The sequence below is a fragment of the Perna viridis genome, chromosome 9, assembly GCF_037379345.1.
Source record: "Perna viridis isolate PV_CMFRI_1.1 ecotype Kerala chromosome 9, ASM3737934v1, whole genome shotgun sequence".
In the NCBI taxonomy this organism is placed as follows: Eukaryota; Metazoa; Mollusca; class Bivalvia; order Mytilida; family Mytilidae; genus Perna; species Perna viridis.
Genome location: NC_142453.1, coordinates 36,134,397 through 36,148,691, shown reverse-complemented (window position 1 = coordinate 36,148,691; position 14,295 = coordinate 36,134,397). Strand labels below are relative to the sequence as shown.

The 14,295-nt window shown below is 33.5% G+C and overlaps 1 protein-coding gene across 7 annotated transcripts in view; it reads left to right on the top strand.

Moving 5' to 3' along the window:
• The window catches only part of LOC148608193 (mediator of RNA polymerase II transcription subunit 15-like), a 63,498-nt gene that overhangs the window by 38,318 nt on the left and 10,885 nt on the right, over positions 1-14,295 (top strand). For 6 of the 7 annotated variants that reach the window (XM_088547312.1, XM_088547311.1, XM_088547310.1 and 3 more), the window contains 2 exons: positions 2,095-2,214; positions 10,735-10,886. In XM_088547312.1, coding sequence (XP_088403438.1) covers positions 2,095-2,214; positions 10,735-10,886 — 272 coding nt within the window. Of the gene's footprint in view, positions 1-2,094; positions 2,215-3,746; positions 3,906-10,734; positions 10,887-14,295 lie in introns of those variants that run through there. The other variant, XM_088547317.1, reaches the window with a different exon arrangement.

The window sequence follows — 14,295 nt, the reverse complement described above, 5'->3', positions numbered from 1 at the left end:
ATTGTGCTGGGTTAAGTATTCATTCTACCAGTTAAGTAAAAATATTCATAATTATATGATAATGTTGATGTCAGCAGATAATAATCATATTTACTCAGGTCTTTATATGAATAATGGATGATTTTTCTGTAGCTTGCAGATTGACCTTGTCCTCCATGTATATTAATGACGTAGAAATTATATGTGGTATTTTGTACATTGATTTAATATTTTATTGCAATATTCTAGCTTCTTATATACTTAAATGGATGATAAAAATTCTAATATGACAAGTAAATGTCAATGGAATGTAAAACAAGAATAATGGCTTGAAATTATAGTAGGGACTATAGAAAAGTATATAGCTTGAAATGAAATCTCTCCAAGGATTAGGGTTAGAACATTTTAACTAAGACATGGAGTTGGGTTTAAATGCCAAAATTTGTTGATCACCATGTGCTTTCCTAGAACCACATGTCTATGTCTTATGTCTAGTGTTGCTTGAATATGAAAACGCCTGATAAATATATCATTACTGGGGTACTATCCATCAGATTCTGTCACAATCAGTATTAGATCCCAAGAAGAGAGGTGTTGGTTGGCAGGTAGTAGAGTTGAAAACTCCTGTTAATGGAAATTTGCATAGCTTGCACAAAAATGATCAAATGATAGCTTGGGAACCCCCTTTTTATCCATTTCTGGATAAGATCCTTCCTTTTATTAATGTATGAATCCACCTTTTTATAACTTTCCACTGGTGATGGTGTCTTTTCATTCTGGTCACTCACTTGATCTTCATGATGAAATATTTCTATTCTTCTGTCAGTCTAGTCTTTAGTTGTAGATTTTAGGGCTCCATCAACAAACTGAATATTCCACTGTGATAGGTTAAGGCAGTGAAAAAAATTAGCAGTAGACCTAGGATCAAGCGGGTCTATGATGAAATTGGCTCAGTTTCCTTTGAAATCTACAGTACGGTCTACATAAAATCATGATGGGTCTATGTTGACCACAAATTAAGTTTCTAACACTGTTAATGCTCCATTAACAAGTAGATTGCCTTCCAATCTATGGTAGGTTAGGGCTTCATTAACAAGTTCCCCTTTGCTATATTTGGCAGATATTTTTTTGTCTTGTTGGTACTTCGATTTTCAGTCTGTGTGTTTGTTGATCTTTCATTCTTTATGATTTATTGGTCATTAGCAAAGAAGAAAGAGCAGTACATATCTTCATCATACTATAAACGTTTTAGATATTATATGGACCTATTTATTGGTCTGACGACGTATTATGGAACTAGTGTCTTGTCTGCACACTTTACTCTAAATCTTTGTTAGATTCAGTGCCTATTTCTGTTGACTTTTGTCACTTTACAGTTCATCATCAGGCTTCCATTGTTGCCACATTTTCTCCTGGACTTTTATAAAAGAAATTCCAATATCATAACACAGCGTCTGACTAGTTGTATTAAGTTGTCGTCAGGGAAAGCTTGAAAAATGAGAATTAGATTTAGCAAGAATTTAAAATGGAAATTGGCTTTCGCAAAGACAGGCAATGCTTGGCACTAAACAATCATTTAGATGGTGGGAAATTAAGAAAATTAATGTGTTGAAATGACTTTTTTGATGAGGTAGTAAAAATCAATAGGGAAACTTTCTATTTTAAGGCACTTATTCATCTCAAGTAAATCAAAATTTTTGTCGAAAAATTGGATTGATCTTTGTAAATTTTGTTTATACTATCTTTTTTTCTCTTGAGTAAATAGTTGAAAGAATAGAAGTAAGGATAAAATAAATCTTTCTTACATAAAGTATCGTAAACTCGGATTAACATATAAATTTTAACTTTAGAGACTATATAGTAGAATAATTAACTAACGCAATAAAGGGTTCTTTTTTTTACTCTAGCTAATGTTTTGTTTGAGATAACTATTCTTTATTCTCTGGGGGTCTTGATTTAATTTGTACTTTGTACATAGCATCAACATTTCATATCTTTAGAAAAATCTAAAATATTTAATGTGTCATTACAAAAAAAAAAGTCATTTGTGATGAAATAAATTTTCAAAACAGGAAGGAATCAGAGAATTGATAATTAACTATAATTTATTTACAGATTCTAGAGGAGGTAGGCAACAAGCACCAGGGGGAATGCCACAGGTTGGAAATATGCAGGATCCTATTGGTGCCCTACAGAACCTGGCCATGGCAGGCACACCAGGGATGGGACAACAAGGTATAGCAGGTCAATGGTTACATCACCAATGAGTACATTTTGCTTGCATAATATTATTTAACACTTTACCAGTTAAGGACAAAGCTGTATGTTTCCACCAACAGTAATATGGTAAACTTCCTAAAAAAAAAAAAAAAAAAAAAAAAAAAAAAAAAAAAAAAAAAACCTGCATTGATGTTCTAAGTATCACTTCCTAACTTCTGTATGCCATTTTAGACAGAATTTTTTTTAGTCATTCCTGTTTCTGACACCCTACATGTATATATGACATCACTTATACTCTGTCATTATTTTGTTCTCTGCAAACCATAGTAGTAACAGTAAGTTTGACAGGGTGATAAACTGATATTAAACTCTAAAAATCTACTGGCCAGCAAAATTTGAAAATCAAAGTTAATTGAATTCAGTGTTTACAAAGTATGGCAAAAGGAATGTAAATTGCTATTTTGAATATAATTTTACTGCAAAGTACGGTATTTTAGTTGTATAAGGGTAAGGCACAGTCAGATTCGTCATCCATGTTGTCATTGACCATAGACACATGGTGCAATAATTGAATGTTAGTTAATGTATCTGGATAAAATTTTGCAACAAGGTTCCAAACTAAAAAAGGAAGGTTGGTATTGATGTTTTTAGATGTTATGGCCCAAACTGTCTAAAAAAGGGCCTAAAGCAAGCATCTGATTTAATTCAGGTGCATTACTCATGTAGAAGCAAATGGATTTCTTTGATATTGTGACCAAATGTAAGAGAAATAAGTAGGTGTAAGGTACAACTACACTTGTAAATGTAATTAGAGCCATGCTATTGATGTCCACATGAATGCTATTATAAAGGAGCTATTGGTATGAACAGGTGTTTCTGACTGTTCATCCAATGGTAACTAATTTCTCAGATGTATCTATAAAAGGCATAAAATGAAAGGGAAAATGGATAATTGATTGTGGGTTTTAACCACTATCCATATCTACTAATGATTGACAAAGTTTTGGTTCAGTTAAATTACAAAATCAGTGTGAAAAATTGAAAACTGATTTTGTTTTTTTTAAATCTGCCTCATGATACATGAACAAATTTGTCTTTGGTTTTTAGTGTGTTTCTAATTGGATTTTCTGCTTTAGTGGAGCATTCATGCAACAAAGGTAACATTTAGTACCTGTAAAAAAGATAAAAATTACAATTGAGAAGAAGTAAGCATGGATTTATCATTAAATGAGCTAAAAGCTTAAAACTAATAATATAAAGGTTTTTATTTTCTATGGAGAAAGCTTTTACTTGTGATAATACACCAGATCTTATCACTCAAGCACAGGTACATTAGTTGAAACATTAGATAAATCAAATGTCCATGCTTCACTTGGTGTAGTTGTTACATAAAGATGTGTGATGTGTATTGAACAAATAATAGTTACTTGTTTTGAGATCATATACATGTACTTCAACTTACATGTAGATGTTTAAGTTTAATGTTAGGATGACTTATATTTTACTTGAATAGACATTTTATATCAGTTGTTAATCCTTGTAGTTATTGAAAATATACACAAGGAAAATACATTATGTTTTTCTATCACATCTCAATGCACTTCCTTGAAAATTATCAGTGATTTACATTAATACACATGTAGATTGGAAGTTTGACATCAGGAAACTTTGCCTGGGAGTGATCAAAATGTTTGTTAAGAGATCAGGTCTGTATTTTTAGTTTGATTGTCTTGTTTTAGTGGAGAACTTGAGTGATAGACCTATGGTCTGAGTCTGTTAAAATCAATCAGTTTCATATAGAAACTGGTTTAATTTACTTTAATGTACTGCATGTACATATATGTGAAATTGTTGTACAGAATGTAGGTATCTGTTGATATTGGTATTAAAGACTGGTTTTCTTCTGTTTTTTTTTTATACTATTATGGACTGAGATACTTGGCAAGAACATCTGGACTCTCAGATCTGACCAGTGCTTGCTTGCTCAGTTTATAAAAAAAACAAGGATTTTGGAGGGTTGTGAGAAATTTTATGATCTTTCATGCTAGAACAAAATGAATAGAAAAAAATTATGAGTCAGCATGCTCATTTTATGAGATAGGAGTATTTGAAATCTTGGTGGGAAAAGGATTTCTCTGGATTTTCCATGTTTTGTGTTGGTACGTATTATTTACTTAAAAACCGAAGAAATAGCAAGAATTTCATAAAAAAAATTCTCAGTAGCATTTGTAAGGTGTGTTTTAATGAAATTATGAGAAGAAAAGTGGGGGCACTGGGAAAAAATTATTTATGCTTTTATTAAATTGGATAAAAACAGAGGAGTCTGATAATCTGACAAAATGACTGACATAAGCAGTGAACATTGTTAAATGGCAAGGAACAAAGAAGTATATGCATTATAAAGTCTATTTAATCAAGTTTTCCTAGTAACTTTTGATATTTTGCTAATGAAATTTAGCTAATCCATGTTTATATTGAGCCATCCCAAAATATCACTACACGTTGCTTATGTGATCAAAACAGAACCCTGACAAGAACTAAATTTTGTACTATTTTGCATTAAGTGATCATATTTTTATTTTGTTTTCGACTACACAATTTTGAGTCATGTAGTTAATCATGCTAAAAATTAGTTGAAAAAAGCAACAAAAAGGACATGGAGATATTTTATCCATATAGGATTTAAATAAGGGGCGAAAGGTAATGTGTTTTGCCATTATATACTCAAATAGCACAGTAAAAAATTGATGGAATAGTTTCTTGGGTACTTGTCATTCAAGAAAAGGTAGTTAGTACCATGAGTCATCCACGATCAATGTTACCTCTTTGGAGAACTAAAAATATAAGTCTGGTAAGGTCAAAGGTCAGTGTGAATAAGACATTCCAAGTATGTATAAAATTTGGGACCTTTATATGAGCTATTGCCATCACTTCGCATCCGTCGTCGTCGTTAACAATTTCTTCAAACATCTCCTCTGAAACTACTGAATAGATTTGCATGAAACTTATCATAACTGTTCCTTAGAGTATCCTGCACAAAATGACCATTTGGATTTTTGATCGGTTAAAAAACATGGCTGCCGTGACTAAAAATAGAATATAGGGGTCAGACAGTAGATTTTTGCATATACATGTCTCTCCAAAACCATTAGGTTTAGCCAAATTCTGACTTCGGTTAAAGTATTCAGCATGATGAGATCTATCTGTGGTCAAATTTTGGTGAAAATCTGTATACTCATGTTGGTGTTATTGCCCTTTTTGGACGTTTTTTGCTATTTTTGATGTTATTACTTAAAAAAATCTTCTCCTCAAAAACTACTGTACTGAATTCAATGAAAGTTGGTATTTTTGTTTTTTATGATATCCTTAACAAAATGACGTTTGGATTTTTGATTGGTTAAAAAACATGGCCGCCTTTACTAAATATAGAACATAGGGGTCGTACAGTAGTTTTTTGCATATATCTCCAAAACCGTTAGGTTTGGCCAATATCTTTCATTTGCTGAAATATCCTTATTATAAGGCCTACAAAAGTCTCTAGGGATCAAAGTTGTCAGACGACTCCATGTAAGGGTTATTGCCCTTGAGAGATGAAAAATTACTTTTTTTTACAGTTTTCAGCCTATATCTTGAAAACTATGATAGATAGAATGAAACTTTCAATTGCTGAAATGATTCTTATTATATGGCCTACAAAAGTCTCCAGGGGTCAAAGTTGTCAGACGACTCTATATAAGAGTTGTTGCCCTTGAAAGGCAACAAATTACGTTTTTTGCAGTTATCAGTCAATATCTTGAAAATTATAATAGATAAAATGAAAATTTCGATTGATGAAATGATCCTCATGATAAGTCCAACCAAAGACTTGTGTAGTAAAAATTGTTGAACAATTTCTAGTTAGGGTTATTGCCCTTGAAAAGCAAAAATTTAACCAGGAGAGCGATTCAGGCTCCTGGGAACCTCTTTTTTATTATTATTATTTTTTTTTTTCTATATTAAACCTTATAATTGTGACTCCTATAAACCTCTCTATAAATTTTGATGCAATTTTCTAGAGTTTATGAATCATATGAAGATGTACATAAAGGAGTATATTTATTGACCAAAGAGAGACAATCCAACTTATGGGTTTTACATTTTAAAATCTCATAATTGCAACTCCTCTTATTAGAATTTGGTGAAATGTTTTTAAGTTCATTTTCTATCAATTTTAATGCCATAATATTTAAGTTATTTTAAGTCTTACTTAGACTAGACTTTGAGGAATGCAGTGATATATTTATAGTTATGTTCAGTCCAGATCTTATCAGAGCAGTAATATATTTATAGTCATGTTCAGTCCAGATTTGATCTGAACAGTGATATTTTAGTCATGTTCAGTCCAGATTTGATCAGAGCAGTGATATATTTATAGTCATGTTCAGTCCAGATTTGATCAGATTAGTGATGATTTAGTAATATTTAGACCAGACTTTTGCAGTGCAGTAATATTTCAGTCATTTGATCAATCCACACCTTGAACAGCCCAGTGATATAAAGTCTTGTTAAGTCCATTCTATGAGCAGTTTAGTGTCCATGTTAAATATCTTTTGTATTACATTGGTTCTAAAATTGTCAGATCTTAGTTGTCTCAGAATATTGATTGATACCTTCTCATTATCAAGTATTGACTGCAGTGAATCACTGATTGTGTGCGTATGGTGGTATTGCTTTCATTGTACCCTTGTGTTCAAAATTTTGACATACGGAGATATTGTTGTAATACACTCAGCACTTCTTTAGTCTTGTCATATTATACATCCTTGTTAAAATATTTAAATTAAAAAACAATTGGATTTTGATTTTACTTGCTACAGAAAAAAAAAATCTGGTAACTTTGTAGATTTCAAGGTTATAGGTCAAACTTCAATGTCTTAGTGGAATGTAATATGAAAACACAACTGACAGTGTCATGTTATGTTTTGCACTTGTTGAATATACAATGAATCTGTGTTAATGCCTTCAAACAGCCCTTTCTCTTTAGATGTTTTTTTTACCTCCATCAAGTGTGTTTTTCTAGCTCTGTCAAGTGTCTTTTTTCTTTGCTTTTTGAGGGCTTCATTTTAAGGTACATAAGTAATGAGCCTATAGTGTTTTCTATAGAAACAGTATAAGTTTTAACTATAATGTTTTAGCCAACCCTGTGTCTCTAGCCATATAATTGTAAAGTCACTGCATATGACATGGAGATGAAGAAGTACATGCTTAAATCACTTGATGTATTTGTTCCTAGTGAAAATTTGCTTTCTTTTCAGTGGCCCTTGTGAATACGTACTCTGTCTGTTAGTAAAATCTCAGTTTTTCAGTAGGTGTTCTGCATTCTTTTGCTTTTTATCACGACTGATATAGTATTTTTCTAAATGATAGACTTCAGTATCAGATTGTAAAAAAAATGTAGCACTGGTATATGGTAAAAAAGTACATTATCTGCCATTAAAATAGCATGTAGCAGGTATAAATTTGTTGTAGAGGTATTAAGTACTCTCTGTCTAAGAATCATGCAAAATATATATAAGGTGTGGCACATGAAGAATAAAAATGCAGAGATTTCATTGCATTATCCAAGTATTTATACATTATAACCTCCAGAAATAACCAACGAAGTGTTTGTAAAGTTTGTCTTTTTAAGATATTGATAGGTCAAATTTACTTTCACTTTTCCCACATATAACCAGTAAAAATAATTATGTCACAGATACTTAAGAAAAGTTTTAAAAAAGCTTCAACTAGATGTATTGAGGATATATTTGAGGCAAAAGAGACCAAATTGAGAAAAATGATGTGCCACCCATTGCCTGATTCTTACACAGAATGGTACTTACATGTTTTGCAACTATTCCAGTTACCATAGCTGTTTTCAATGAAATGACTTAAATAGGTATTGTGTGAATCACTTTTATCACCTGACATTGCTTACCATATATCAGGGAAAGTCTGTTAAAAAAGAGGATAAATAAATTATCAGGATCTATAATTGATATGACGAACCTTAGCATGTACCATGCAGTTGTCAATTTTATTGACCTTTATAAAATGTGGGTAAGTTTACAGTCTATCTGACTTTACCTCGGACTTTCGATACTTGTTGTAAAGAGTTTCTATGCTAGACAATTTAGATACAATCATGACTAGTGCTATTGAATACACGGTGTAGCCTTTGACATTTCGATGAATTGTTTCTAAACAAAATTTATTTTATTTGTAGCAAAATTTCTGATTGGTTTGTTCTGTTTTGAGGTAATTTTTATACGACCACAAAAAAAATTGTGGTTGTATATTGTAATGGTCAAGGACTTATTTCTGAGGTAAAACAGGTAGTCTGCTGACAGTAATGATGGTTTTGTTCTTAGATCTTATGAAAAATAATGTAGAATTTAGATAGCCCATAGGACTACTATGAAAATTTTTTCAAATAATCCTCTCCGAAATTAGTGTGGCACAGGACTACCAGACTACTGTTAGTGTCGATCCTTGATGGTGCTGTTGTTGTCTGTCAGTGTCCCCAGACACTTGATTTTTGTGCAATAACTTAAGTATTACTGGTAGTTGGTCTTTATAAAATTTTATAACAAGGTTCCAAACATAGAAGTAAGGTTGATATTGATTTTGGGGGATATGGCCCAACTGTTTTAGAATTAGGGGTCATAACGGGGCTTTAAACAAGCATTTCATTGCATTTAACTGTGTAACTCCAATATAAACATAGGAATGTCTATTATATTCTTCCTCAATATTCTATATCACAATGGTCAGATTTACTTTGATGTCTGGGGTGAAGACAAACTTTTCAGAAATTAGGGACCTAAAAGGGGGATGTGGCCTGAAACATGCATTTTCCTGATGTCCAGACAATAACTTGATTATTAGTTAATGATTCTTTTTTATATTGCATTACAAGGTGCCATATCACAAAAGGAAGATTGGGATTGACTTTTGGGGTTGTGATGAGTAAAGTAAGAATAAGGGGTCACAAAAGGCCAGAAACAAGTATTTTTTGTCCTGATTTTATTACCACAACATGTTTATTTCTGGTCTGATTTTGGAAATTTTTTATTAGATTTCTCATGAAAATTCTTGCCTGTGTTTTCAGTCAGATTTCAGATATTTTTTTTACAGTTTTCAAATTATGAAGGGCTAAAGGGGGCCACACCCAATAAATTGTCTTTTTATTTTTTGGTGCAATTAGATTTTTTTTTTTATTAGATTCCTCCTGCCTGTATTTTTTACTCAGATTTCAGAAATCTCTTACAACTTTTTAGTTATAAGAGTCCAAAGGGGACCACACTTCCAAAAATGGACTTTTTTTTAGCTCACCTGGCTGTAGGCCAAGTGAGCTTATGCCATCACTTGGCGTCTGTCGTTGTTGTCGTCATCGACAAATTTTAAAAAATCTTCTCCTCTGAAACTACTGGACTGACAGGTTTTTAATTTGGCATGATTGTTTTTTAGGGTGTTCTGCACAAAATGATTGCTGGGATTTTTGATCCATGAAAAAATATGGCTGCTGTTACTAAAAATAGAACAGGGGTCAGATTGCAGTTTTTTGCAAATAACTCAAAAATCGTTGCCTTTAGCAAATTTCTCACTCAGGTAATATTGTTCAGCATCATGAGATGGACCAATGCCTAAATTTTCAAAACGATTGGGTCAACTGATGTAGGAGTTGCCGCCACTTAAAGTTTTTTTTTGCATGTGCAACTTGTTGCCTTAAGCAAAATTCTGGTTCAGGTCATGAAAATGCTATGAAAAGCATTTATTGTATTTGACAATTTAGTTGATTTTAACTTAGCCTGTCTCATTCCTCAAATTTTTCAAATAAGCAAATGGTTAACAAGGTGAGCGATTCAGGCTCTCATGAGCCTCTAGTTTATTTTTGGTGCTATTTTGAAAAAAAAAGAATATTTATTGGGATTCCAGCCTAAATACAAGAGGTTTAAGAAGTGTACTTAACGAATTAACTCATCTTTTACTGAATTTGAGATATTGAGGTGCAAAGTGATCCACCCTTACACAGACCTTCACACTTAAACTGAATTTTAAAATTTTGTGAGTATTGTGTCCAAATGAGTTGTTGTGTACATTATGAACTGTAAGTCCCTATGTTTAGTGTGTAAAAAACCAATATTGTGTCCACATTTGCCTCTAGTGAACAGAGTTCAACTGGCTGTGGTTGTGTCCTGCTGCGTTTGGCAAAGCTTTTTATTTATAACCTGGCTGGGTACTATGACATGATTAATCACTATATATTTCAAAGAAATGTTACTACTACAAATCATCTATTGATACTTGGACTTAAATCCATTAGAAATTAAAGTTTAAGAAATGTTTCTAATTTTTTAACCGGTTATGCGAAATAACTTGCTGTATGGCAGTTAAAACTTATTAACCAGGAACTTGAAGGTCAGCAAACTTCTATATAATTCATGCTTAATTTGGATAGATTGTTTATTTTAGGCATACATAATTCCAACAAAATGACTAAATTTCTGTTTTAAGGCATGATGACACCACAACAGCAACATGCACAGATGAACCAACAAAGACAACAACAACAGCAACAACAACAACAAATGTTTAACCAGCAAATGATGAACAACATGAACAGAACAAGCGTGTTAGCACAACAACAGCCCAGGCCTCCATTACAGGTAATACACTAGGTTTGGTAGGGGGTTGCTAGGCAGGGAGGGTTAGCACAACAACAGCCCAGGCCTCCATTACAGGTAATACACTAGGTTTGGGAGGGGGGTTGCTAGGCAGGGAGGGTTAGCACAACAACAGCCCAGGCCTCCATTACAGATAATACACTAGGTTTGGGAGGGGGGTTGCTAGGCAGGGAGGGTGCTAAAGCAACAGCCCAGGCCTCCATTACAGGTAATACACTAGGTTTGGGAGGGTTAGCACAACAACAGCCCAGGCCTCCATTACAGGTAATACACTAGGTTTGGGAGGGGGGTTGCTAGGCAGGGAGGGTTAGCACAACAGCCCAGGCCTCCATTACAGGTAATACACTAGGTTTGGGAGGAGGGTTGCTAGGCAGGGAGGGTTAGCATAACAACAGTCCAGGCCTCCATTACAGGTAATACACTAGGTTTGGGAGGGGTGTTGCTAGGCAGGGAGGGTTGGCACAACAGCCCAGGCCTCCATTACAGGTAATACACTAGGTTTGGGAGGGGGGTTGCTAGGCAGGGAGGGTTAGCACAACAACAGCCCAGGCCTCCATTACAGGTAATACACTAGGTTTGGGAGGGGGGTTGCTAGGCAGGGAGGGTTAGCACAACAACAGCCCAGGCCTCCAATACAGGTAATACACTAGGTTTGGGAGGAGTGTTGCTAGGCAGGGAGGGTTAGCACAACAACAGCCCAGGCCTCCAATACAGGTAATACACTGGGTTTGGGAAGGGGGTTGCTAGGCAGGGAGGGTTGGCACAACAACAGTCCAGGCCTCCATTACAGGTAATTCACTGGGTTTGGAAAGGGGGTTGCTAGGCAGGGAGGGTTGGCACAACAACAGTCCAGGCCTCCATTACAGGTAGTTCACTGGTGGAGCAAGGGGCTAGGCTTGGAGGGTTGGCTCAATATCCCAGGCCTCCATGACGGTAATTCACTGGGGGGTAGGTAGGGATGCTTGCCGCAACAATAGTCCAGTCATAAATTGCAGGTTAAATACTGGGGATGACTTTAAAAAGAGCCAGGAAAGTAAAGGCCTCTCTTGCAGATGTTACACTTTTGAGGAAATAAATTAGGTTGTTACTACAAATAAGTTTCTCCATTGGGAAAAGGGATACTATTAATATGATTGTAGGCTTTACCTACGAGGGACAGAGCTATTCAAGTTACATTATACGCTAATATTTTGTTTTATTACTGATATCCTGACCAAAGGGAATATGTTACAATACATGGTGTATGTCTGCATTAAAAGTTCAAACAATCACATCCTAACTGAATACGTCACTTCCAACGGAAAGATCTTTAGCCAATCACATTTTTTCAGAATTTGTATGTATGTAGAATGTTGCCGACGCTCCCTCCCTATCAAAAGATTCAACAAGTTTCCTTGTTCCAATATTTAATTTCATTATAAGATGAAGTTAATTTATTGCATTGTAATCTTCCTGGAATTGAACGATGAATACAGATTTTATTCCTATTATTCAGTCTGCCTAATAGGTTTTTGATGTAATACTGCTTTATATGAAATTTAGATTACAGTTAAAAATTATTTCATCCATTGAAAATTAAGTTTTACATAACATGCATTTTTGAAGCATGTTCACATGTGTATGATAACTTCCTAGTTGATGGACAAGGATACATGGTTCTGCATCCATTAACTACCTTCAACTCATCCTTACTATAAAATATATATTTAATGAAAATATCACACTGTATCTCCATGGAGAGTGAAATCTATAAGGTATTTTCTGGAAATATTACATTTTATTTCTTCTATGGAAAGTGAAATTTAGGATTACCATAATCAACCTTCAAAATTCGTAATAAAGCTTAACCAAAATTGGGGCATTGGCCTTTTTGTGAATTTAAGATAATGTCACAAGGACAGTTGTGAGAAATGAAGAAGATATTCTTCCTGACTATTGGTATGTTACATTTTAGATAAGATGTTTTTGAGAAGTGATAGGTACGTACTTACATGTACACTCATCCCTAACAAAACTATAAGATTTCTTCAAATTCATTATCCTTTCACTTGTTTGGCTGTGCTCCACTTGTATAAAAGACAGAGTTTCTCAACAATCATGTAAGAATTCACAGATTTTAAATAAGAACTTCTGTAAAAACCTATTGATTTTCTGCTTTTCCAACAATATTAAGAAAATTTCTTACAAATTCATATTTTGAAGGACAATATTCATTCTCTTGTATGATGTAGAGATACTGTTCACAATCTGTTGTTTTAAGTAGCACACCAGGTAAGAATCATGCAAAATGTGATTCATGGGTAAAAAGCCTACATATTTTAAATTTTTGATATTTTAGTAAACTGAAATTAACATGCAGTTTTTCATACAACCTCTGTTCTTAGGAGATAAAAATTATATAGAATGCATTGAAGATTTCAAAATTATGGGTGGTAACTCTGTAAATGACACTCAAATACAATAGAATCTATTGGATTTTCATTGTGGATTATCTCTTAAGACCAGGCAGATTAAATGAATAATTACACATTTCATGGTATAGACCCATAAAACAACTTCATTACAAGAATAAAAATATGTAGCCTTTTTTGGGGTGTATCACATTTTTCAGATTTTACATGATTCTTACAAATACAGTTACTTAAGTACAAATCCAAATAAAATTCAGGCCCTGCTGATGGTAGATATAATACAAGGTGCATAAAAATCCATCAAATGAACAATGCTTTTCATCATATGCCAATTTTTAACATAACTGTAGTATTTTCTGTATGGAGATTTGTAATTTGAAGAAAATTGTACATTTATCTCCCTCTTAAATCAACTGATCCAGGATTGATCAGTCTTGCAAAGTGCCAAATTCAGAAACATTCTATATAATATTTGTCTTAAAAAAAGAATGACATACTGATGTGGTCTGTTACTTTCCCTAATATAGAAATAAAAATGAATTTGTGGGTTTTTAATATGCATGTATCACCTCATGTCTGATATTATAAAGACCACAATGTTCAGTGTAGTTTGTGTGATTTACAGGTATTCTGGGATTACACATTGTATGATTTACAGGTATTCTGGGATTACACATTGTGCGATTTACAGGTATTCTGGGATTACACACTTATGATGACAGTGCTGCAACTTGAAGCCTTGCTAAATGCCAAAGTATCGTTCATAGTTAAGCATGTGTGACTTTTTTTTCTTTTCATACTTTAAACCACTACAGTCCCCATATAATTATGTAATTCTATAAACTTCTTTTGAACTGAAATGACTTTAGTTCTACTGCTGAAGCCAAGAAGTGACTTAATTCTAGAATAATAGGTTAATTTCAAATGTTCTTGATGGTGGATAAAAAAAATAACGGTACAACCAAATGATAAAATCACTT